The 26,999-nt window shown below is 40.3% G+C and overlaps 1 protein-coding gene across 13 annotated transcripts; it reads right to left on the reverse strand.

The window, feature by feature from the left end:
* Positions 1-289: 289 nt before the first annotated feature.
* Positions 290-16,450, reverse strand: LOC114304576 (protein arginine N-methyltransferase 1.6-like). 13 transcript variants are annotated; one of them, XR_014356613.1, is made up of 10 exons: positions 15,655-16,445; positions 15,375-15,475; positions 14,860-14,933; positions 14,541-14,620; positions 14,270-14,344; positions 14,061-14,158; positions 13,469-13,845; positions 13,260-13,369; positions 12,221-12,931; positions 290-2,217 (listed from the first exon to the last, which is right to left on the reverse strand). XR_014356613.1 is itself a non-coding variant. In XM_082908969.1 (10 exons), exons 2-6 carry the CDS (start codon positions 15,658-15,660, stop codon positions 14,101-14,103), a joined length of 318 nt encoding a protein of 105 aa, XP_082765095.1. In that variant the 5' UTR covers positions 15,661-15,965; positions 16,087-16,450; the 3' UTR covers positions 290-2,217; positions 12,221-12,931; positions 13,260-13,369; positions 13,469-13,845; positions 14,061-14,100. The 13 variants fall into 13 exon arrangements, 9 of the variants coding, with proteins under 9 accessions (XP_082765095.1, XP_082765094.1, XP_082765098.1 ...); XM_082908969.1 differs by lacking the exon at positions 14,541-14,620 and having other exon boundaries at positions 15,375-15,479; positions 15,655-15,965; positions 16,087-16,450; XM_082908968.1 differs by lacking the exon at positions 14,541-14,620 and having other exon boundaries at positions 15,375-15,479; positions 15,655-15,965; positions 16,035-16,450.
* Positions 16,451-26,999: the final 10,549 nt, after the last annotated feature.

Genomic DNA, 26,999 nt, shown 5'->3' on the forward strand with positions numbered 1-26,999 from the left:
TTTAAAAACCATTAAAGACAAAAGAAAATCTTTATATCACTACTAAAAAAAGTACTTTTTGTGATCGTTACAAGCCGTCGCAAATAATAAAAAAACAGTCGCAAAAGACTTTTTGCGACGGCTCATGCGACGGCAAATAAGGGTCGCTAATGTGGGGATGGCAAATACTTTTTGCGACCGCAAAATAACAGTCGCAAACTATTTGCGACTGCCTAACCTACTTTTTGCAACCGTTATTTTGCCGTCGCAAAAAAAAAAAAAAAAAAACTTTTAGCAACTATTTTTTTACTGTCACAAATAATTATTTTTATAATAAAATCATATACGTTTGCTACAATAAAAAAATCAATTCCAAGCACCTAACAATTTTTTTTAATAAAAAATAACAAAATTAACAAATTAATTTAAATTCATAATAGAAATACTAACCCATTCACATATAAGTGTGCAAACAAAATATAAACTTTCATACATGCAAAAACAAATATCCATCAACCATCATTAAAATATATTGTACTAAAAGATTCGAGTCCTCAAAAAAATATATATATAAATAAATAAAAAGAGCAACATAATCTCAATTTGGCTCCCAAACATCACCCGCTCGATTACTACTCCCTCAACAAAACCTGCAAAAACATATACACGTGACTTGAAAATTTAATGCAGTTTAACTTGAAATAATAAAAATAAAACTATTTCAAAAAAAATTGTCAAGAGAAAAATAAAAAACTGTCAAAATTCATGTCATTGATTAGATGCCAGCCAGACTACACCATGTAATTAAAGGGATTTACCGACGCATACTATAATGAATATTCACAAAACCTAAAAAGCCTTTTCTCAAGATTTTCCAGAATTGTTCATCCAGTTTGCTATAACTAGAAATATATGCTGCATTTTGTTCCATATCCAATGGATGTTCATAGAAATCTCAAGCTATCATTATATGCATGTTGGGAAACATGAATTCACCAATAGTCCGTGAATGTTACCATCAAATTATCATTGTATTTATGTTGTCATGCATCAATTATCACCACTAACATGCTTCTTTCTAACTCACTTCATCTGAAGCGAATAGTGAAAATTTCAACCATGTGTGTTAGAGAGAATTCAAAGCCATCATCCACTGATATTTTTCAAAGGCTTGCAACTTTGAAGTAAATACTCAACAACAATTCAACTATCAATAGCAAAGTCTGTTCATCATAAATTTCTACCATTTAATTAAACTAAGCTTTCAAGATCCAAATACATATGGAACAGGCCATCAATTTGACTAAATTCATAAATACTTGGTGGGTAGTTTTTTTTTTTTAATTTTATTTGTTCTTCTGGGAAAAAGAATTGATTAACACCAAAGGGCTTCTGGTATTTGCATTAAACTAAGGGAAGATTAACAGCAAGCTCTAAGGACCCCACTCCATATATAAACAAACATTCATTCTCAGTTAATAGAATTGATTTAAAATGCTAATTCATTCATTGGTACAAATAACAATGTTAATCAAGCCCTTGACAAAACACCCTAGCGAGCAATCGATTTTGAACTCTAACGACACCTGAAATCTCTCTCTCTCTCTCTCTCTCCCCATTTTTTATGTTAAGGGTTGCTGAGTAATCCATTTTTGTTGGGGCTCCAATAATACACTTCTCATTGTTGGAGGTGAAAGTCTTGTTTAGAGTAATAACGCTTCATATCCTTCATGTTGAGAATATGAAATTTTGTTAGAGTTTTGCTGCGAAGCAACATTGACCTATTGATCATGTAAGAAAATAAACAGAAACAAAAAAAAATCCATAATTTCATTGTGTAGAACTCTCTCTCTAGCAAAGGTGTATGAACCCAACTTAACTGATTTGTCCCAATCCCCACTGGCTCTTTCTATATTTTGTTAAGGTGCTCTAGGTTAAGTAATAAGTAGTAAACTTTCTAGTTAAAAACTAAACTAACAGATTACTTAGCTAACGGAGGAAATAAAGTCCATGAGTGCTGAAAAGGCTAAGCTAGCAACAGCTGCTGAAAAGGTGCAAGTGTTTTGTGTTTAGTTTAAGTACTGTTTTAAGTGTTGCTGTTTTGAGTGTTATCTAACAAGTATTATGAACTTAGGATGTGTGTTGTGCTCAGGGTGGAAGGTTGTTCACTCTGAATGCACAGGCACCAGAGTCAATATGGCCAGAGGTGAAATCAGACTTCTATAGAATTGCTTATTCCTTCTGAGAGGGTAATTTTTGGTAAAAATTGGGCCGAGCTATGTGATGGGCTTTGTGGCCCAAATTGCGAAGGACTGGGTGGGAAGGCTGCAACGCTACTCCGACCCAGGAGAAGTGTAGTTACTCCGGCTCAGGAAGGTGTAGTTACTCCGGCTAGGAGAGGTAAAAGTTACTTCAGCACAATAAAAGATAGAGTTACTTCGGTTGAAAGGTTGTAAATATACTTCGGTCCTGGAACAGCTTGGAGTTAGACCGGTCTTGAAGTCTACATCGGCTTTAGAGGTGTACCGGTCTTGGAGTTATACCGGTCGAGAGTCGTTGTTTCGGTCCAAACACACCATGGGTTGAGCAGAGGAGAATCGAGATATGGTGTAGCGAGCAAAACCGAACTAAGGATAGGTCGGCCTAATCTGTGGCTCAGCATAGCCAGTGTTATTTCGGTCACATGGTAATTCGGCCATGGAGAAAACCATCCCACTTGGTTTAAGCAGTGGGGGAGGGTGTAAAAGGATAAGCATTATCCATAGGAGAATAAATCCTAGGAGGACTCTGCATGGAGAAGTACAAGTCCTACTAGGATTGTGCCACGGAAAACTTATAAAAGCCCACAAGCATCACCTTGGAGGAGGTAATTGAACATAATTCTTTCTGAGAACATAGAGTTTTGTCTATTTGTCAAGTTTTCTGACTTAGGCATCGGAGAGGTTTCCGGCACACACCCGCCGGCTAGCTCACGTTTGTGTTTTCAGGTGACAAAGCGACGTCGTACGGAGGAGCGTGGACTTGGTCAACAGGATTATACGAGGAGAATTATTTCCTCCCCGTACAATTGGCGCCGTCTGTGGGAATAACAGACAAGAACAAAAACCTCTTGACTAAGCTTCTCCTTTTCTCATTCAATGGCACACATTGAAGACTTGCCGCAGTCTGCCGTCGACGGACTAACTCCAGAGGGGGGCACAAGGCGTGAAGGATTACCCTCTGTCCCTCCTATGGCAGATCTGGAGCCCCAACAACATAATTCCAGGAGGAGTGGCAGGGGAAGGCGGAATAGCAGCCCTCGACATTCTCAGAGTCCTGACAAGCAAAGGAGGAGGATTGATCCTCAAGCCCTGGAAGACCGCGTAAAGGAACAAGATGAACTAATTCGAAAGATGGCGGCGGACATGGAGGCTTTGAAACGCCAGATGAAGACTAAAGATGTGGCGATAGGAGAGGGGCGCAAGCACAAGACGCCCCCTCGCCACTCAGAGAATCGTAGTAGGAATACTACACCCTCCCAAGGAGAGAGCAGAAGCCTCAGGACAGGCGACACTCACTCCTCATCTTCAAGGACTCGTCACTCCAGGTCTGAGAGAACGAGATCCGAAAGATCATACACTGAAGGAAGCACGTATTGGCCTTCATATTCACACCAAACCAGATCCAGACAAACAGAGCTGCCCAGGTCATCCGACTTACGAACCGTGCTAGAAGAAAAAGCACGATGCAAGGAGGATGCCAGGGCAAGAGATCCACACCGAGTTTCGGCCTTACAACGGTTGGCTCCTCGGACGCATGGAAGCGTCGAGGTTGGAATGCCAATACCGCGACCGGCCTACGAACCAACGGACAAGGCATTGGCAAGACTACAGACTTCGCCGTTTGTCCCAGCGATCGAAAACAAAACAGTCAACAAGGCATGCCCAAAAGATAGCTTTCCTCTACCAAGGATAGATCAACTGGTGGACCTAACGGCAGGGCATAACCGACTTAGCTTTTTGGATGCATACAGAGGCTACCACCAGATCGCCATGCATGAACCAGACCAGGAGGTCACATCCTTCACAACACCAAGGGGGTTATATTGCTACAAGGTCATGCCATTTGGCCTAAAAAACGTAGGGGCGACATTCCAAAGGATGGTCACCAAGATGTTTGAACCATTGTTAGGCAGAACAATGGAGGCTTACATCGACGACATGGTGGTCAAAAGCAAGGATGAGAATGACCATCTGAAAGATTTGGGCGAGATGTTCCAGATCCTGAAGAAACACAAGTTGCGCCTCAACGCGTCCAAATGCGCATTCGGAGTTGGATCTGGCAAATTCTTGGGCTTCCTGGTGACCAACCGAGGTATAGAAGCAGACCCCTCTTAGATCAAAGCAATCCAGGAGTTGGAGAGACCAAACTCACTCAAAGAAGTGCAGCATCTCACTGGTATTGCGGCTGCACTCAACCGGTTCATAAGCAGGTCATCAGACAGACTACGACCATTCTTCCAAGCTTTAAAGGCCAAATTTGAGTGGGATGAAGAATGCGACCGAGCTCTGGAAAGCTTGAAGGAATACATGTCTTCCCCACCACTACTTGTTACTCCAGTACCTGGTGAAGAACTCTTTTTGTACCTGGCAGTCTCTCAGCACGCAGTCAGCGCGGTGTTGGTTCGTGCAGAAGGAATACAACACTTGCCCATCTTTTATGTCAGCAAGACATTGTTGGGAGCCGAAACAAGGTACTTGCCATTGGAGAAACTAGCATTAGCATTAATGATGGCATCCAGAAAATTAGCGCACTACTTTCATGCCCACACCATAGTCGTCCTCACAGCCTTTCCACTAAAAGCTCTGTTTGAAAGGGCGAACTTTAGTGGGCGAATTTTGAAGTGGGCAGTAGAGTTGGGACAATTCGACATCAAGTTCCAGCCCAAGACCGCAATAAAAGCCCAATCTTTGGCAGATTTCGTCGCAGAATTTACTCCTGGAAGTCATCATATCTGCCCAATCGACCTAACTGACACAATCGAACTAGGGACGGAAGTTGATGCCGGAATAGCGCAACCCCTAGTGGAAGGTAGTCAATCAAGCACCAAGGCAGACCACACTAAGGACAACAAGGAAGAGACAAACAAAGGCTCACCAACAGTTCAAACAGAGGACGAAGGACAGACAACCAACATGGACCTTGAAGAAAACACCATTCTTGACCTCACGACCTCGTCTGATCCTTCCACTTGCTGGAAACTATTCGTTGGAGAGATGTGGAAGCTCTTTGTGGATGGAGCATCCAACCGACATGGTGCAGGGCTTGGCATAGTCCTCATCTCTCCAGACGGCCTGGTTATAGAGCAAGCAATCAACCTTGGCTTCTCAGCATCCAACAACGAAGCGGAGTATGAGGCGCTTCTCGCAGGACTCAAGTCAGCACACTTCATGAAAGCAACCGAACTAATGGTGTACAGTGACTCTCTGCTGGTGGTAAACCAAATTTCTGGTGAATACGAAGCAAAGGACGACAGAATGGCCAAGTACCAAGAGTTAGTCAGAACAGAGGTTAAGAAATTTGATGTGGTAAGGATAGAACAAATTGGCAGGGAGGAAAACAGCCGAGCGGACGAGCTAGCAGGCCTTGCCTCAATGGCAGATACATCAATCCCTCATCCATTACTCATTGACTTCTTACCAAGACCAAGCATAGAAGACCCCGAGGCAGAAGAAGTATGTTGCACAGAACTAGGCCCTTCCTGGATGGATCCCATCATCCTGTTCCTGAAAGACGGCATCCTACCAGAAGAGAAAAAAGAAGCCAACAAAATAAGGGCAAAGTCGCAGCGATTTTGGCTATCTCCATCTTCAGCATTATACAAAAAGTCATTCTCTGGGCCTTACCTCAAATGCGTTCATCCCAGCAAAGTAGAAGCATTCTTGTTCGAAATACACGAAGGGGTGTGTGGAAGTCATCAAGGGGGAAGGTCGCTCGCTTACAGGGCTATTTCGCAAGGATATTGGTGGCCATATATGCAAGCAGACTCAGAAAAATATGTGAAGAAGTGTGAAAAATGCCAGAAATTCGCGCACCAAATACATCAACCAGCAAGAGAACTCCTACCCTTAACTAGCCCATGGCCTTTCGCAATGTGGGGCCTAGACATAGTAGGACCACTTCCAACAGCACCAGGGGGCAGAAAATTCTTTCTCGCAGGAACAGACTACTTCACAAAGTGGGTGGAGGCAGAAGCATTGGCGTCAATCAAAGAAAAGGATGTGAAGAAGTTTGTTTGGCAGAATATCATCACTCGGTTTGGCATACCAAAAGCACTAATCTCAGACAATGGTACTCAGTTCGACGGCAGAATCTTCAAAAGCTTTTGTGAAGAGTACAAGATAGAGTTCTACAATTCCACACCGGCATATCCTCAAGCAAATGGGCAAGCTGAAGCATCAAATAAAGTCGTCTTGGATGGACTAAAGAAAAGGCTAGAGAAAGCAAAAGGCAAGTGGGCGGATGAACTTCCTCACGTCTTATGGGCTTACCGCACCACCCCTCGGCGATCAACTAGAGAAACACCATTCTCCCTAGCCTATGGAATGGAAGCAGTGATCCCACTAGAAGTTGGCCTCCCCACAATTCGAAGCGAAAATTTTGATCCAGACTTAAATGGAGAAGCCATAGCCTTACAACTCGACCTTGCAGAAGAAAGAAGAGAAAGAGCACTAGTCCACATCGCCTCATACCAACGAGAGTTAATCAGAAAATACAGCAAAAAGGTACATCCAAGACAATTCAAGATTGGGGATTGGGTACTACGCAAAGTGATGGGAAACACCCTGATCCCAGGAGACGGCAAGTTAGGCCCAAATTGGGAAGGTCCTTATAAGGTGGTTGGGTTAGCAGGCAAAGGGGCATACCACCTAGAAGACAAGGATGGCAAGGCAATCCCAAGGCCATGGAATACAGCCAATCTCAAGTTATTTTACTTTTAGCTTTTTCAAACATATGTAATTTTCTCTTCCTTCAATAAAATGAGAAATTCTTTTTAGCACAAATTGTTCCTTGTAAAAGTTAGTTTTAGTAAAGATTAGGCGCATTGCAAGCATTTTTCATTCTAAGTTAGCCGGAAAAACTAACTTAGAGGTTGGCTGGAATAAACCAACACCCTTCCTAAGCCCAGGATAAGGATCCAGGCTGCAGGACATTTGGTCGGAATAACCAAATACTATAAGTTAGCTGGAAAAACTAACTTCGATGGTTGGCTGGAATAAACCAACTCTTGTTACTCTTCAGCCGAAGTAAGAGCAAGGCTGAAGAGTGGTTGGCTGGAATAAACCAACTCTTGTTACTCTTCAGCCGAAGTAAGTGCAAGGCTGAAGAGTGGTTGGCTGGAATAAACCAACTCAACTCTTGTTACTCTTCAGCCGAAGTAAGTGCAAGGCTGAAGAGTGGTTGGCTGGAATAAACCAACTCTTGTTACTCTTCAGCCGAAGTAAGTGCAAGGCTGAAGAGTGGTTGGCTGGAATAAACCAACTCAACTCTTGTTACTCTTCAGCCGAAGTAAGTGCAAGGCTGAAGAGTGGTTGGCTGGAATAAACCAACTCTTGTTACTCTTCAGCCGAAGTAAGTGCATGGCTGAAGAGTGGTTGGCTGGAATAAACCAACTCTTGTTACTCTTCAGCCGAAGTAAGAGCAAGGCTGAAGAGTGGTTGGCTGGAATAAACCAACTCTTGTTACTCTTCAGCCGAAGTAAGTGCAAGGCTAAAGAGTGGTTGGCTGGAATAAACCAACTCTTGTTACTCTTCAGCCGAAGTAAGTGCATGGCTGAAGAGTAGTTGGCTGGAATAAACCAACTCTTGTTACTCTTCAGCCGAAGTAAGTGCATGGCTAAAGAGTGGTTGGCTGGAATAAACCAACTCTTGTTACTCTTCAGCCGAAGTAAGTGCATGGCTGAAGAGTGGTTGGCTGGAATAAACCAACACTTTGTACTCCTTAGCCGAAGTAAGTATATCGGCTAAGGAGTGGTTGGCTGGTAAGCATAGTTTAAAAAGCCAAAACCGAAGTTAGAGTTCAAGCAAATTTCCATTTCATTAAAGATCAAAATAAGTACAAAGCAAGGATCGAAGCCCGGTTACAAAGACGAAATAAAAAGTACAAAGTCAAGAAAAGAGTTCTTGTATTTCAGCGTCAAAGGCCGCATCACCATCAACTTGAAAACCGGTTTCAAGGGGAAGATCACGCTCGGTCGCCGGGTTGGTTTCGGTTGGAACCACGGTGTCACTTGGTTGTTCAATAGGTGGTTCCACCACCATGGGCTCCAACCGAAGTGACGGGCTTGCACCAACAACCGGAATGTCTTCAGGAGCAGAGGAGTCATCAGTGTCTGAGTCCTCCAGAAACTCTTGTTGCAAGGCGTCTGCATACGCCGCAAGGGATTTCGGTATAAAATATGCTGGAGGGTCGAAAACCTCGGTCTGTTGATCATGACCAAGCTTCTCCACAGCCGCCCTCTAGCCGCACTTGAAGAAAAGCTCCTTGGCGGCGTCGCATTGTTTGACATAGGCATCTTCTGCCTCCTTGTAACCTCGCTTGTACCCCTCCTTTTCGGCCGCCCCCACGCTCTCTTTTAGTTCGCTTATTTCGGCGTCTTTTCTCTTCTCAAGCTTCAACAACTCCTGCAGATACTTGTCCTTCATAACGATGGCTGCCTTCTGCTTCTCCGCTTCAGCCGAGCTATCAAGATCGGCGAGCCGACCGTTCTCTGCTTGAAGCTCGGTCATTTTCCTTTCGGCCTCCACTAGTTCGGCCGCCTTTGCTTCGGCTTCCGCCATCGGCTGCCTTGTGGTTTTGCGGAGTTCTTGGACTTTCTTATAAGTGATGTTGTTCTTCTGCAAGGCCTGACAAAACAAAGATTTCTTTTCAGCCGAAGTAAAAGTTGGAAAAATTTAGACAGAAAGAACAGACAGAGCTACTTACCAAGATCATGGACTTGGAAGCAGACCGAATTGACTTCATTTCGGTGTTCAGTTGCTTCAAGTGGTGCTCCATGTCCTTGGGGAGGCACACACTTTTGGCCAGGTTAAAGGTCAATTGGTGGTCTTTTTCAGCCACGACCGAGTCAGTAGCTTTGATGTCTCGGTCATTGAAGGTCAGCGGCGGAGCCCACTTTGGAGATTCAGCTCGGTCAGTTTGCTCCGGTTGGGGGGAAGGTTGGGGACTTCGGGGGATGGATTCAACCTCATCAACAAGTGGCTGTTCGGTCGATGTAGATCGGGCGCGTTTGGAAGGGCGAGATGAAGAAGGCCGTTGAGAGGGGAGGGCCACAACGGCAGGCTGCTCCTCAATCGTCGCTGGTACTTCGGCTCTGGTTGTCGAGGTGAGAGGGGCCCTAACTCTGCTCCTCTTCGCCATCTCTTCTTCAGCGGTTAGTGGAACAAGTCTTATTTCGGGCAAAGTTGGGTCCGGTTCAGGTGCTTCTTCAAGAAGGAAGTCAGTCACTCTTGCTTTTTGGCGACCGCTGTACCGGTAGGTCGGCTCTAAATTCAGAAGCTTTGCCCAACTTCTTTCTTTAATCCGTAGGGCGGCTCGCAAAATTGCAAGGTTTGGATAACTATATAAGGAATGAAGATGGGCGAAATCTGCAAAAAAGAGAAGTGTTAGTTCGGTTAATAGACTAACAAAAACCGAAAAAAAATACAAAGAAGAGGACCGAAGTTAAATTACCAGGCTCTCCCTTCTTCCAATTTATAGGTCGGCCAGGAATTTGGGCTTGAAAATCCTCAAAATTCCCAGAGACCTAGAAGAAGTCATCATCATTAAGGTCTTTGTCCGGTGTGTGCTTAATTATCTTCTCTCGGCGGCGGCGGATCCTAAGGTAATAGACCCACCCAGCATCTTTCGAACCGATGGAATACTGATGGAATATTTCGGCAAGGCCAAGGTTTAAACCGGTTTGGTGGTTTAGTGCGGCTATTCCCATAATAATACGGTATGTATTGGTGGACAGTTGGGTGGGGCATAACCTAGTCTGCCTAAGGAACTCACAGATCAATGGTTGGACAGGAAACCGTAGTCCGGTTTCTATTATGGATTGAAGAGTAAAGGGGACGAAGCCTTCATTATCCCAGGGTGTGATGTCTTTTTCGGCCAAAGTCAAATGGACGTCATCCGGTATGTTATAGTCATTCCTGAATTCGGCCATCCCACCAGGGGTCTCAACTAAATACCTATACTTACCCATTTGTTGTATAATTTACGGATAAGTTATTTCGGTGCAAAAATCGTGCTCAGTAGCTCGGTTGAGCGCACGCAGGAGTGCCTGGGTAACCTAAGTCTGCAAAGTAAAAAGCAAAGGGGGTTAAAGCACTGATCAATGGACCGTGCTACAATTTAAAAGCAAGGTATAAGAGCCCTACTTCGGCCTCAAATTAACTGGTTCTATCTCGGCTCATCAAAAGGTTTGGCAGCTCGGTTTGAGCAGTTTGCTCGGTAGACCGGTTTAACGTCTAGGGGCAGCTTTCTGAGTTCGGTCTAAAAGACTAAGAGAGCTGGCTTAGCCCCAAGGCCTAAATCGGTTGCAATGTGAATAGAGTTACTTCGGTTAAGCCTCTGGGGGTGGCTTTCTGAGTTCGGTTTAGGAACCAAGAGAGCCGACTTGGCCCCAAAAGCTTAGTTCGGTTGACCACCGAGGTTCTTAGTTTGCTATATTCAAAACTTGGTGATCTTATTTCGGCTAAAGCGAGTTAGACTCTGGTAACCCCTTTGAAAGATCTATCTATTTGGGGGCAAACAGGATCCTAGTTCGGTTGCTATGTGATTTTGGATCTAAGAGTGGTTTTCTACATAATAGTTCATAAACGCATGGAGTTCTACTGGTTTTTTCATAAAAGTACAGAAGCGAACCAGAAATGGACAAAATGTTTGCAAAAAACATACAAAGCATGGAAAGTAAAGTATGAAAACAAAGAAAGCAAGATGGTTAGATTTTCTTACCAGAGAAGAGAGAAAGAAGACTGGAGTCGGAAACGGTGGCAGCAAGTAAAAAACACAAGCTTGAGTATGGAAGAAGTAGAGGCACAGAAAGAAGATGAAAACAGTAGAGTAAATGATTCCAGAATTGAAAGGGCTGTTTTGTGTAAAAGGGAGAGAGAAAAAGGCGGGAACTGTTCAAAAAATTGCGAAATACGAAGACGGCGTTGACAGCTGCCTTCGGCGAATGGGAACATGCCACGTGTATACGGAATGGGAAGCGTTACAGTCGTGATTGAAGAGACGTTTTGACCGGAAAAAACAGAGCCCGGAGTAGGGTTAGCTCGGCTGGATAGGCTTAAACGATGTTTTAGTTCGGCTAGAAAGACTTGAAAACATCTAGCTCGGCTGGACACTTAGTAATCCCAATCATGCTATGCAGATGGAATTAAGGGGCAATTGAGAGGGTAATTTTTGGTAAAAATTGGGCTGAGCTATGTGATGGGCTTTGTGGCCCAAATTGCGAAGGACTGGGTGGGAAGGCCGCAACGCTACTCCGGCCCAGGAGAAGTGTAGTTACTCCGGCTCAGGAAGGTGTAGTTACTCCGGCTAGGAGAGGTAAAAGTTACTTCAGCTCAATAAAAGATAGAGTTACTTCGGTTGAAAGGTTGTAAATGTACTTCGGTCCTGGAACAGCTTGGAGTTAGACCGGTCTTGAAGTCTACATCGGCTTTAGAGGTGTACCGGTCTTGGAGTTATACCGGTCGAGAGTCGTTGTTTCGGTCCAAACACACCATGGGTTGAGCAAAGGAGAATCGAGATATGGTGTAGCGAGCAAAACCGAACTAAGGATAGGTCGGCCTAATCTGTGGCTCAGCATAGCCAGTGTTATTTCGGTCACATGGTAATTCGGCCATGGAGAAAACCATCCCACTTGGTTTAAGCAGTGGGGGAGGGTGTAAAAGGATAAGCATTATCCATAGGAGAATAAATCCTAGGAGGACTCTGCATGGAGAAGTACAAGTCCTACTAGGATTGTGCCACGGAAAACTTATAAAAGCCCACAAGCATCACCTTGGAGGAGGTAATTGAACATAATTCTTTCTGAGAACATAGAGTTTTGTCTATTTGTCAAGTTTTCTGACTTAGGCATCGGAGAGGTTTCCGGCACACACCCGCCGGCTAGCTCACGTTTGTGTTTTCAGGTGACAAAGCGACGTCGTACGGAGGAGCGTGGACTTGGTCAACAGGATTATACGAGGAGAATTATTTCCTCCCCGTACACCTTCAATCTAACATCTTGAGAGAGAGAGAGAGAGAGAGAGAGAGAGAGAGAGAGATGTTTTTCCTTTCCATGGAACATTGTTTTTGCCCTAATTTGTTATGTGCATCATACATAGAATCATCTCACTTCCTAAAAGCAGTTGTCACTTACTAATATTGGTTGATTTTGGCCTTTAAAGCAGGTTGGATATCATATTAGAAATAGATTCAGATAACAGACAATCAATCAGTTAAGAAACACAGATGGGTCATCAAAATCACCATTATCTTCTGTTCTTGCTCCTTTTTTTCTTGTTTTCACAGAACTCTCATTCTCATTTATGGAGTTGGTTCTCTTCCTCCAAAGAGACTCTTACCGAGAACCCTTCAGAGAATGGAGCAGTTTTCAATGACGTAGTGGGAAAATTCTCCATGGAAAGTCTGAACAACCGAAAGGGGATCCAACTAGTTAAGAATGCTAGAAAAAAAGATGGTTGCATCAAATTCGTGTTGGCAAAATGCTTACCAAAATCATTTTGCTGGGTGTTCGGAGATCCTAGCCGGTGAAGAGAAGCAGTCTAGACTTGCTTGGCATCTCAGCGATTGCTTCTAGAAAGACTCTGGCAGGCCTTCTTTTCCTCATTGCAAAATCTAGCATGTTGAAATGAACCACAAAATTGGACGAGGATGCGCGGAAGATCTATCTCGAGTTTTATCTTGAAACCAACTCCATCTGCCATCAATTACAGTAAAGCATATACGTATAATTTATGATAAGATATCCACTTAAAATAAGATTCAAACAAAGAGTTTCACTGTTTCAATATAAATTGACCCATTCTCAAATAATAGATGAAAATGATGCCCGACACCCAAACCTCGAGACAATTTTAGAATATATTTCAAAAGCCATAGGGCTATAGGGGATGTCAGTGATATCATCAGAAACATCAAACCAAATATTTTTATCTACCTCTTTGAGTGGTTATTGTTCAAGCAAATGATAAACTATGCAAGGCTCTAATTTGAAAGGAAAAGAAAACAAAATGAAGATCAGTTACCTTAATAACTTTTCTGATGCAATCCTGGCAGCAACAATAGTGCTACAGTCAGGTACCCACTTTACAACACGGTTTGGATCAGAACGCATTGGAGAATGAATCTTAACAAGCTGGGAAAAAAACAAAAAGAGAGGTGGGAAAACAGAAGTAAAATATGAGAAACTACTGTAGGAACCGAATAATTGTAAGGAATACAATTCTATGCGTACCACAACGGACTTGTGAGGTGGTGAAACAGGAGTCCATAACATGTGCTCCAAAACCCATTAGAAAAGATTGAACAGTGTAGGAAAAATTGAATCCTGAAATCCGTCATTACACGATTCCATAAAATTCGTAACTAATGCACCTAAAGATACAGCAGGAATAAATGATAGAGCACTAGCAGTTCAATTGAGAGAACACACAGAGGCTCGGCTAATGCAACTCTAGAATTATGTGAAAGCATATTTGATATCAATTTCACCGTCTGATGGGTTGAAGGACGCCTCAATTTCCGCTGAAATGTTACCTCTACTTGATCCATGGATTCCAACTGTGACTGGCTTGGCCAACAGCTTAATTCCTTGCTTCCAGTATCTTTTATCTGAACAAACATGTAAGATAAGAAAAAGCCCGAGAAAGTTTTATGCATTATTTCAAAAGTGTGTTGTAAACGAGGAAGTTCCAATTTTCCGCTTTTTGTTAACTAGGTGAGTTCAATAGTTTTAAAGCATAAAGATGGTATGATTATGTGCGACAAACAGCAAAAATAGATACCAATTTCCCAGTATTTCATTCTAGCACAAAACTCAAGCATACCGGGTCCTGTTGAAAGCACAAATGGAGTTATCAATGTCCATCACCCAATCAATCCAGAGCACAAAACCATGGCATATCCCAGGCTCCGTAAATTCAACCTAGACAAATTTCTTTGTAAGTATACATTTGATACCTGGTTCAGATATTGCAGATCCTGGTGCAGGACCAGTTTTACCCAAGAACATTCAAAAGCAGGGATAATTCAATACCTGGGCTTTCCCAAAACAAGGACTAATGGGTTTTGAGAAATCAAACTCCATGACTGTAGATATCTCACTGAGCCCCTGAAATGATTTGAACTCAAATTGCATTTAATATCAAAATGTAATATCATTATATTCTCAAATAAAAAGTACTTTTCATTACACAAGTTGATTACCTTATTCTCCCCACCCTGCCAAACAAAAAAGGGAAAACAAGGGCTCTCTTGGGATGCGGGTAAATCACCACATGCCCCTAAGAAATAGTCCTTAAGTTTACCTTATTCAAAACCTTTGGTAAAGAAGATCTTAAGCATCACTGATGAAGAAATAGTCCGAATAACATCTCAATAAGTTTGCCTACGAAAATTTTGAATTAAGAATAAGAGTTGAGTAAACTTCCAACACCTTATAGTAGGACTTTAATTCATTTTCAGGCATTAACACATCCAGAATGATCAGGGCGAGTGATATTCTTACAAAACTAAGCATTTCAATCTGAGATAAAACTGAATGCAATATTTCCTAGTTCGGACACACTATTTGATGCTCAAATTAAGACATATCATACAAATACAAATTAAAGTAGTATTATTTACCAAAACCACAGGTTTTGCCATGGAAGCATGCTATCATTTCCATAATAAAACGGTTCACCAACCAAGAGCTCAACCTGCAGATAGAAATTGAAATACCCAGTGTTTACATTCAATTTCATTATTGATCTGTAGCAGCCTATAGTAATAAAAGTCACTCACAATTCTTTTCCCAACTTTACCCAATAAATAAAGTCACAGTTATTGAACTAATCAAACCACAAAGAGAAACAATAATATCTAATCATGAATCTCATGATTCTTATAATATTCTCGCTCAGCCAGAAAACAAACAAGAAAAGCCAAAAAGATGAGGATCAGATGCGTCTGGCAAGTTGAAGCCTCAAACAGCAAGATGCTGGAAACACACAAATCAACCACACAAACTCATGCAAAATCAACCAAAACCCAATCATGGAATTAATAACCAAATTCAAAAAATATATATATACTTTAATAGAAATCAAGAGAAAGCTATGCAATCAGGTGCATAAAAGGAAAACAGAGCAAAATCATACCATCCCAGCAGTAGATGCTGATGCTTGAAGCTGCCCATTTCTCTCCTCTAAGCTCTCCTGTAATCTATACATCTCCTCCTCCATCTTCTTAGCTTTGGCCTCTGCCTAGGGAAAAAATAAAAAATAAAAAACCCAAAAATACACAAAATTAGAGAAGATCCCACAAAGAACATCACTGTACAGAGAAGAACAAAAAGGTGAAATGAAATTATTTTATTTCCAAAATACACAGATGCAAACAAATATACATAGAAACATATAAACAAATATACAAATTCACATGCATGTCTTGTTAGGGTTTGAAGAGCCAATGACTGCTCCTGTGAAGCGAGACGGCTTCGGGCCTCCTTGAGCTCCACTGCCAGTGACACCACGTTCCGCCCGAAGTTCTGCTTCTTCTCACTCAGATCCTTCAACAACGGATCGATATTTCTCGGTGCGCAGAACGCTGTCATTCCATGCAATCACCTCATTGTCCATGCGATTGAAGCTTCTCTCCATCGCGATCTTCCACTCCTCCGTACTCGAATCCTTCTTCTCTATCTCTTCCTTTACAAGTTCATGTAACTGATCTCTACATTTCATCGCCACCTACAATGAAATCAAACACCGATTAACACTCGATAATGAAAAACAAAACACAAACAACTTGCTTGAAACCTTGTTAATCAGCAGATCTAACAAAATGCGAGAGAGATCAGATTAGATAGACTTTTTTGTTCGATTTGGGATCTGCAATTTGCGAGAGAGATCGAGTTTGAGTTTGATGAAGAAAAGCTAGAGCAAGAATAGATCTAGCAAAATGCAAGAGAGATCAGATCGAGTTCGGATTTCGATCAGATTAGATCGACTTTTTTGTTCGATTATGAATCTGCGATTTGTGAGAGAGAGAGAGAGATCGAGTTCGATGAAGAAGAGCAGTGTATGAGAGAGATTTTGTGTTACTTTTGTAATTGGAATGGGATTTAAGTGTCTATTAAGCTAAATATAGCGAGCATGACGCCATGAAAAACGTGTTGACGATCAGTACACCACAACGTTTTTTAAAACGTCTTGATTGAAGCGCCGTTATAGAGCACTTTTCTTGGAGTGATAACAGCGAAACACGCTTGGAGTTCAAATAAAATTAGATTTTGATGTAAAATATGATTTTTTGCGACGGTTAAACAATCCGTCGCAAAAAATAAGACGCAAAAAACCATAATTCTAGTAGTGTATATAATATATATATATATATATATTTTAAGAAGCAGACGGAAAGGACCCACAAGGTCTTTGTGAATTTGTAATAAACTGCAAGTAGAATAGCCACAAAAGATTGGTCCGTTTAGGAAGATGGTTTGTGGCTAAAATAATTACAAAAGATAAAATAGACTAATTTAGTCACAATAAACAAAACATCACATCTAATCCATAATCATTACACTTTTCTCTCATAAAAAAAGTTAAAAAAGCTAAAAAACTAAAAAGCCCTTCCCGAACCAACCTTTTTAACTCAGGCTAAAATAGTCAAAAAAATTAAAAAGCCAAAAAGTCAACTCACTTCCCAAACCAACCAATGAGTGAAATTGTAATAAACTAAACATATAGGGGTATATTTCATAATGTCAGCGTTAGATTCACTATAAGGTTTACGTTTTTTTTACGCGTGGGACTGGTGTTGTTATTGGCTAAGAATAAGATGCACCATAATGTCCAATATTATTAAGGTAGCTTTAGATAGTTTTAAGTTCGTAATATCAATTAATAAATAGATCTGATTAGATACAAAAATTTAAGTTTGGAAGCATTAAATTGAAATGTGGTTTCATCTTTATGTAAGAAAAAAAATTACAAATCAAAAAATCACATATTAGATTGTCTTGTTTGACCGATGGCTGAACCATAAAAATATGTATCTTGTTTGAGCACGGTTGTTCAATGGTTGCTTGTTTGAGTGATTAGATTAGATGGGTATAATCAGAGCCATTACTAATTTCTTCATTGTGTTAACCACCCAAAAAACAGTAGGCCTAAATAAATCCAACCAATACATATTCTCCTTGCACATGTTTGATTTGATTTTTAAAAGCTTGTTTTAGTTTTTTTAAAACTAAAAGTTAATTTGCTAAAATAAATAAAAAAATCAAAAATACTTATCACGTTTATATAATTTTATCTTTTGGGAGATCATAATTATTTTTTTAAAATAATTTTTTTATATTTATTTTTATCAAATTAGTTTCAATTTTTTCAATAATTTTTTTTTTTCAAAAACAAGCCAAACCACTCCCTTGTTTTTTTTTTTACAAAATATCTCAATTAAAAACTAAAGTATCTAGGTAAACATGCACCTGCACCGAACAATGGAAACTTTGGTAGAAAGACATGGTGGTTTTTGGTTGGCTAAGCAAACATGGATACTCAACGCAGGTGGCTAAATTTCAAAGAAAATATTATTTCAAAAATAATTTTTTAAAGAGAGTTTAGAGAATTTAAAAATTTATTTGATTATATATTTTAAAAATATTTTTAGAGTTTGGAATAATTTGATATTTTTTTGTAATTAAATAAACCTTTGTTTGGGATGTAAGTTGACTTTTTAATTTTTTTTTCCTATTTTAGCCTGGGGGCTAAAAGCCTCGTTTGGGATAGGCTTTTTGTTTTTTTTTTACTTTTGTTAAAAAAAATAAAATGATTATGGGTTAGATGTGAAATTTTGTCTTATTTGACTAAAATAGTTAATTTTGTCTTATATGGCTAAATTAGCCAAAGCAATCGTGACAAACGGAACCTAAATGAGTGTGAGAGAAAAAGTGATTGAGAATGAGAGAGGAGAGAGAAAAAGTGATTCATTGATATGTAATAGAAAGAAGAGTGATTTTGAAATTTTTTTCTCCAAAATTTTCAACCAAACATGTTTTTGAAATTTTTTTCCAAAAACATATTTTGAGAGACAAACCAAAGATGCCTATAATTTCTCATATGAATAAACACAAGCATATTCAATTGCTATAAATCTATAACTCATATATAAATCACAATAAAAATATTACAAAGCAAATAAATAAATAAAAAAACAAGATACAAAGCAGCCATACAAGTTATTATTGCCTGTTTGATAACCATTTCGTTTTCAGTTTTCAATTTATATTTTACAAAAATTTTAAAAACTGTCATAAAAACTTGTTTGATAATTTTTTTAGTTTATAAATGGTTGTTTCAGTTTGTAAATTTGAAGAAAAAACTTAAACTCAAAAAATAAGTTTACGTTGGCTTTAAATAGAAATTTTAAAATTTGACTAACAATTTTTTTTCAATTTTTTTTATTAATTTTTTTTTCAATTAATTTTTTCCAATTATATTGTGTATGATCCTATTGTCATAAATAATAAAAAATAAATATAAATATTTTAGACCTAAACAAATATATTTTTTAGTTTGTGTTTTTAAAATTTTTCAAATATTTTATTCAAACCAAATGCGTTTGTAATTTATGTTTTTTTAAAAATAAAAAAAATTAATTTATAAAATTTTTATAAATATAAACTAAAAACGCAAACGTTACCAAATGCTACCTTGTTAACTAACCTTGTTGTTACGACCCAAACCCGCCCCTATGGGTTTAGCACCGTAACCGGCCAGTAATCCGAGATTATCGAAGGCCTACTTAACAATAAAACAATAATACAGAGTACAGGGGCTGGCGGAAGCCAAAACAGTAATTAAAAGATGTCCAATGAGCTGTGACAGTCTGTATGCAAAAAGACTTTTCATAACATATTCACATTCAGAACAAAAACAGTATATACACATATCATATACAATCATTCAGGTTAGGAACCAAGTCCCTACCATAACAGTACAATAACAGTCTATACAGTTGATACAAAACAGAGACAGAAAATAGGGATCTAAAACACCCCGAAGCAGCCTTAACTTGGCAGTACTTGGAACCTCAAGGTGAGGCACGATGGTTGGCTTGACAAAACAAGAGCTAATCTGACGCTTCTAATTTCGGTCCGGTGCCTGAACACCTACATATGTATTTAAACAGTAAGGTAAAACCCAGTGAATAACATATGCGTAAAGAGGTTAAGAATGAATGTCCTTTCAGTATTGAAAACAGTCATTTATCAGTATAACAGTCATTCAGTTTGTGGCTCATAATTCATGCCATAACAGCCATTCAGAAACTATAATAGTCATATGCGGTACATCCAATAGCAAAACAGTACAATAGGTCTTAATAGACCGAGCAGTCAATGATGGCCATCATATCAGTAAACAGTAGTGGTTCCATATATGGGAACCGACATAGATCTCTGTAACAGTAGCAGTAACAGTTCAGTAACAGTAAATTGCTATGGATGCCACGAATACAGTTCACAAATAGGACAAACATTCATTCAGTAAACAGTGTCATTTCATAAAGCAGTACAATCATTTGTTCAGAAAATAATCTCAATTGAACATATCTTTACAACATTGTTACTCACAGAGCACTGGGCTATAAGCAGCTAGAGCGTCCTCGGATGCCAACCCTACAGTTACAGAATGAACACACACTAAGCTACACAATTGGAAAAATAATAACTTAATCCCTAAATTGCCTCAGTGTGGTTCTACATCAATATCCTCATTAAGATGCCTTAAACTAGGCCTAGGAATACCTAGGATGGAATGAGGATGCAAAGATGCACTTTAAAATACTTTTCAGAATTTTCAGAAAATAGGGGTCCCGCTCGAGCGTGGGTTTCTACGCTCGAGCGGACATGCAGACAAAGGATCCCCACTCGAGCGTCACTTTCCACGTTCGAGCGGACTGCAAAACATGACAAAAGTACTGGATGCACGAAATTCACGCTCGATGGGCGCTCATACCCGCTCGAGCGTGAGACATAAGTCCTCGCTCGAGCGTGCATTCCACCGCTCGAGCGGACTGTAAACACATGCAAAGTACTGGATACACGCATTTCCCGCTTGAGCGTCACTTTATTCGCTCGAGCGGATTGCATGAACACAGGTTGTACGCTCGAGCGTGGAGTCCCCCGCTCGAGCGTGAGTCCAAATTCTGGAAATCCCAGATTTGAACCTTAAGCTCAAAACTCAACTCTAATGCATCAAAACTCAACCTCTTGGGCCCATTTTTTGGAAGAACACTTTAAACCCATAATATGACATGTTTCAAAGATCAATTTGAGAAATCAAAGCCCAAAGGTAGTTCAATTAAACACAATTTTCAAATAAACATCAAGAACAAGACTCAAATGTAACATGCAAGTGCTCAACCAAATTCAAAGCTTCAATGCAAGCTCAATTGAGTCTAAACTTCCAAAAACATGATGAATTCATGGATTATAACAATAATACGGACATGTATGCAATAATTTCCATGAAAACAACTATAAATTTCAAGATATGCACATGCATGCATGATCTGGCTCTCAATTCAATAATTTAAGCCATAACTTGGCTCTAAACTTCAACAATCCTCTAAACCATGCAAGAACCAACCCAAAATATGAACAAGGAGGTAAATTCCCTACCTTAAGTCTCCAATTTCAAGTGTGGGAGTCTAATTTTGCAATCTCCTTTTCAAGTCTTCTAAATTCAAGCAAGGTTTCTAGTTGAACCCAATTTCTCCACCACTCTAACTCTCTCACGTTTTGGTCTCAAATGGCTGAGGAAAAGTGGTAAAGCTAACATAAAGAAATCAAATAATGGCTCATGGAATAGTCCACTAAGTGGCATTTTGGTAAATAAGTCTAACTTATGTGATTTAACACTATTTAATCCAATTTAATCATACCGAATCAATTTTCAATTAAATATACCATAAAATCACATAAATTCTAATTAGCACAAAACACTAATCAATTTCAGATTCGGCCGCCGATAAAGCCTTCAATTTGTAGTTTAAAACACGAATAGATAATTTAACAGTCAAACAGATAGACATGCATTTAAACTAACACACTCAATCAATTAACTTAGAATTTCAATCAATTCAATTACTTATCATGATCAGTCTCAGTTTAGCAGTAATCAGTGGTGTTATCAGTAAACAGTAGTGAGGGTTGTCACAGTCTCCCCTCCTTATAAAGAGTTTGGTCCTCCAAACTCAAATTACCTTCATTTTGGAAGAAAACAGGATTCAGTGGGAACAATTCAGGATTCATCATATCATCTTCCCTCTCCCAAATGGCATATACGCCACCATGGTTTTGCCAATCAAATTTCACTAACGGAATCTCTTTATTCCTTAACTTCTTGATCCGCCTGTTTACAATCTGAATAGGTCGTTCTTCATAGGTGTAGTCATCACTTAGCACTACACGGGTAGGTTCAATCACATGGAACGGATCCCGAAGGTATTCCCTCAACATTGAAATATGGAACACGTTATGCATATGTTCCATTTCAGGAGGAAGCGTTACTTGATACGCCACCGAATTGATTTTCTCAATAATTTCATACGGCCTGACATATCTCGGCGCTAGCTTACCCTTGACTCCAAAACGAGTCTGGCCCTTCATCGGTGTCACTTTTACAAAAACATGATCACCTACTTCATACTTTCTGTCTCGCCTTCGGACATCCGCATAACTTTTCTGTCGGCTTTGTGCGATTTTCAGTCTCTGTTGAATCAGTTTCACTTTTTCTGTGGTTTCCTGTACAATCACGGGCCCAAGCAAAGGCCCATCTCCAACTTCTGCCCAGCAAATCGGAGATCGACATTTCCTGTCATATAAAGCCTCGAAAGGCGCCATACCAATGCTTAAATGAAAACTGTTATTGTAGGCGAATTCAGCCAACGGTAGATGATTTTCCCAATTTCCTTGGAAGTCAAGAACACACATTCTCAGTAAATCCTCCAGAGTTTGGATGGTTCCTTCTGACTGACCATCTATTTGAGGATGGTATGCACTACTCAGTCTCAGTTCAGTACCCAATGCTGTCTGCAAACTTTGCCAAAATCTCGATGTAAACTTTGAGTCCCTATCAGAAACAATGGACACATGCACTCCATGCAGTCTAACAATCTCATTAATATAGATTACAGCCAATTTGTCCGCATTATAAATTGTTTTGACAGGTAAGAAATGAGCAGATTTAGTCAATTTATCAACAATAACCCAAATTGAATCCATACCTTTACTGGAGCGAGGTAAACCAACAATGAAATCCATAGTGATATGTTCTAATTTCCACTCCGGTATTGGTAGGGGTTGCAGTAAACCTGCGGGTCGTTGATGTTCAGCTTTGACTTGTTGGCAATGAAGACATTTCGACACAAAATCAGTAATTTCTTTCTTCATTTCCGGCCACCAGAAATTCCAGTTTCAAATCTTGGTTCATTTTTGTATTTCCTGGATGAATAGACAGTTTTGAATTGTGGCCTTCTTGCAGAATTCTTCTTTTCAGTTCAGAATCACTTGGTACACACAATCTTCCCTGAAATTTTAACACATTATTCTCAAATTTGAAATCCGGCCTCGGTTTAGATTCCCGTTCTTCGATGATCTTCCTCAAGAAGTCATCTTGTTGCTGTTTCTCTTTAATCTCTTCAATCAGTGCCGATTGAGCAGAAATAGCGGCTATTGTTCCACCTTGTTCACGCAAAACAATGTCAATTTCAAGTCTTTTAAGGTCACATAGCAATTCTTTCTGCCCGGTGAGTAAACAGGCAAAATTTCCAATCGATTTTCGACTTAGTGCATCAGCAACGGTGTTAGCTTTTCCTGGATGGTACAAAATTTGCAGGTGTAAACGTCCCCGAACGTCCCGGAAAAAATTCCGTTTTGTTCATTTGGACTTACTACAGTTCGGACTCAAATGTCACGGTTCTTAATCTGATCTCACAATGTGCGATGTGAGATTGATAAATCACCAAAGAGTCCAAATCCGGCAAATCGTTTTGGAAAATTGATTTTTAGAAAGAAGTGCTAAACATGGACTGGTTTGCCAGATACAGAGTCGCCACCTAAATATTTTATTTGGAGGAAATTTAGGAAACCCTGACTCGTACCTAAGGCCACGTGTCTGTCATCACCAAAGTTGCCTCAGCTCGGGAACTTGGGTACGATTGGGGAAGGTCAGCTATGAGCACCCCCGCTCGCCCGATCAAAGATCGGCCACTACTAAGCATGATATCGAGTTTTGAAAACATACGTGCTCTTATTTCGGTTATTAGCCTAGAATTACTATGTGATGCGCACAGCATACAAGTATAGACTAGGTCACCTGAGTTGGAACAAAATATCTTATGTTCGTTTTGAAAAACGGTTTGAAGGTACTACTCACAAGTAGGCTAAAACACGGATTCCAATGAATTGTTTCAATTCAAGCAATCTAACCTTCACCCACAGGCATTCAGGCAGTTATATCACATAAGCAATTAGCCTCATGGCAAGCATGCTGTCATGTTAACATTCACATACATGCAAGATGCTAAAGCATAAACACTCACAGTGTACTCCCAGCCAAAACAAGAAACTAGTTAGTAATCATGCATGATCCTAGTTCATGTTAGCAATGGCTAATGCAACGCATGCAAAATACAACTAAGATAGGCTCGGCTACCCTAAGAATGGCATGTGAAATGCGACAACTCGATACACCTATTCAAGTTGGAATTGAAATACTATGCAATTAGTATGATGTGCCGAGCCCGGTGCGTGCAATACGAATGAATGTATGCAAACATGCTATCATAAGTATGCTAATTGAAACGTGCCCTAAGACTAACCATTGAAAGCAGGTAAGTAAAAATGAGAACGACGTGGGGTTAGAAGACATGCATCACACACACACATGCTTATTACAAAATTCGCCCTCTCTCGGAGGGGCCAAAAGAATAATACAAACCAAATAAATAATTAACTACTCTAGCTAATTAAATATTACAAAACCTTAATCAATTAACGAATTAATTAAGCTATTAAAGCAGTAAAGCTGCCTCGGGAAGAGGGTCAAATGCATGCATGCTCGATTCGCCTCGCTCGAAAACCTGTTGCCATGCCACATGTTGCCTCTATTTGCACTGTTCTACACCTCTGAGAACTGCAAAAATCCTTGAGATGGCTCTGAATTACTCCCTGAGAATTTTGGGATGTCACCAGCCAAAAGATAGGACCACTGGCCATTAGAAAATGGTCATCGACCAAAAGTGGGGTCACCGGCTTGATTTTGGTAGTCGGCCGGCATTGAAAGTGGCCGACCGGCCATTTATTCCTGCAGAACACTGGTTTTGCTGCAGCAGAGGATAGACAGTGCATGGTAAGGAATTTACAAGGCAATGTGTACACAACCACCCTCCCTATCATGTCATGAACTCAAGGGAGTATGGTTCTCGACCCTCGGACCACCAATCACACATTTCAATGCATGATGGCCAAAGGTGCCAAGTGTGCAATTTATATCAAATGAAATGCATACAACACATAAGGGGCCCCAACCTCTATCATGCTTGATCAAGAGGCAAGGGATGCATGCATGCAAGCAACACTAATGCAACGTGAGCATGTTAATGGCAATGCCATGCAAGGCTAATAGTAACAAGCATGCCAAATGCAATGCAACCTAAATAAGCATGCAAACATGCAAGGCATGTGACAACATTCAAGCATGTAACAACATGTAAGGCAAACATGTAACAATATGTTAGGCAACTTAACAAGAGGTGCATGCCAAATGCAATACCACTTAAACATGCAACAACATGTTAATAAGCCAAGTATGTAACAACATACAAGGCAAGCATACAACAACATGCAAATGATGGACTTAAACCAATATGGGCAGCTCTCAAATAGGCCCAAAATCAGTGGCCAAATGGACTAAAATGATGGCTTGACATGCACCAAAATGAAGCTCATGTAATGGCTCACAAATGGGGTATAAAAGCACAACTCTCAAACACATTGAAGGCATGATAAACATGAGAATATGGCACACCTATAAACTCTGAAATATCATATTCAATGATGCCAAAACACCAAAATGCCTCAAGCAACACATGCAAGGGACCCAAAAACTCAAAGGTAAGCAAGGCTATTACACTACAACCATGCACGGCAAGCACCAATCGACCAAGAGGCCTAAAAACAGAGCTAAGGCAGCCCAAAATATGAACAAAACATGTTTGGAGTGTGGCCAAAAGGTGCTAGAATAGAGGGCCAAAACAACATGCAATGTGAGCTAATAAGCATGATTCACACTACAAGCCTATGAAGCATGTGAGGGGCCACCAAACCAGCCAAAAACAGAATCATAGCATGCCAAAATATGACCAAAAGCCCACTGAAACATGGTCAATACATGCAAGAATGACATGCTCCTTTGATAAGCTATGAATGAGATTGCTCTACACATGCAAGAAGCAAACAAAAAGGAACCAAACCAGCCATGGACAGAGGCTAGGCAGGTCCCAAAAGTCACCAAAAAGTGCTTGAAGTAGGCCTCCAAATGATATAAACATATGCTCCTTTGATAGGCCAAATATGTTAGTAAACAAGACAACAAAGGAAAGGGGATGGCCCTCTCCTTCTTAGGACCTCAAAACACCATCCCCACCACGGGATTTCAGTGGTGAGAAGGCCAATACAAGGTGGTTCCGAAGCTCACAAAAAGGCACAAAAATGAGGCCAAACAAGGCCTAAGAGGGGGTAAACAAATCCAAATACAAAAGTGATCTTAAACAAAGATTAAAAGCATGAAAAAACAGAACTTTTATCAGTTATACACTAAGCTCAAAATAGCATGTAAGATAGACTAAAATCTTGTGTAAAAATGGAGAATAAAGAGGGAAAAAGGAGTTACCCTTGTAGCTTAGCAAAACTAGCAGGTTCTTGGACCAAAAAACAGCTTTTTAACCTCTGAAAATACCCTCAAAGAACCTTAGGTGAATGGTGGAGGTGTGTGGTTGTGAGGTGGTGTGCAAAGGGGCCAAGAATCTCACTCTTTTGAACCCAAAATATAGAGATATAGAGAGAGATATATCTCTTGTGCCTTAGACAAAATTTTCAACCTCTCTAAAGGAGAGGGAGGCCCTCTCTTATAGAGAAAGAAGAGGGTTCAATCTTCTTGGAGAAGCTAGAGCAAAAGGGTCAAGCTTCTTGGAGAAGCTAGAGCAAAGGTTCAAGCTTCTTGGAGAAGCTAGAGTAAAAGGTTCAAGCTTCTTAGAGAAGCTAGAGCAAAGGTTCAAGAGGTTCAAGCTTTCTCAAGAAGCTAAACAAAGGTTCAAAAGCTTCAAGCTTCCTCAAGAAGCTAAAACAAGGATTCAAAAGGTTCAAGCTTCCTCAAGAAGCTTAAAACAAGGGTGTAAATCCTCCATACACGTGTATGGAGGGCAGGGTCTGTGCTTACCAGCTGGCACAGCTGGTATGCATAATGCTTGAAAAAGGCAAAGAAAAGGTCTCGGCCAGAAAAAGTGGCCGATTGAGCAAAACAATGGTCGGCCGACCAAAAACAATGCCGACCGGCCAATACCTTTGGCCGGTAGCAAGAAAACAGGGTCGATGGCCTCAAGCCATGGCCGGTGAGGTGTGGGGATGTCCAACAAGCCATTCCCTACCCTTAGAAGCAAAAACACAAGTGTTTGGTCCATGACCAAGCACAAAACAAATAAGTTGAGAGATCTTA

This window comes from Camellia sinensis, chromosome 15 (genome assembly GCF_055761805.1).
Source record: "Camellia sinensis isolate YWXY chromosome 15, ASM5576180v1, whole genome shotgun sequence".
NCBI lineage: Eukaryota > Viridiplantae > Streptophyta > Magnoliopsida > Ericales > Theaceae > Camellia > Camellia sinensis.

Coding starts and splice junctions, on each gene's coding strand:
- LOC114304576 (XM_082908969.1), bottom strand. Junction 14,934..15,374: donor CAGCATCTACTGCTGGGATG/GTATGATTTTGC, acceptor TTCTATCTGCAG/GTTGAGCTCTTGGTTGGTGA. Junction 14,159..14,269: donor CTTGTTTTGGGAAAGCCCAG/GTATTGAATTAT, acceptor AAATTTGTCTAG/GTTGAATTTACGGAGCCTGG.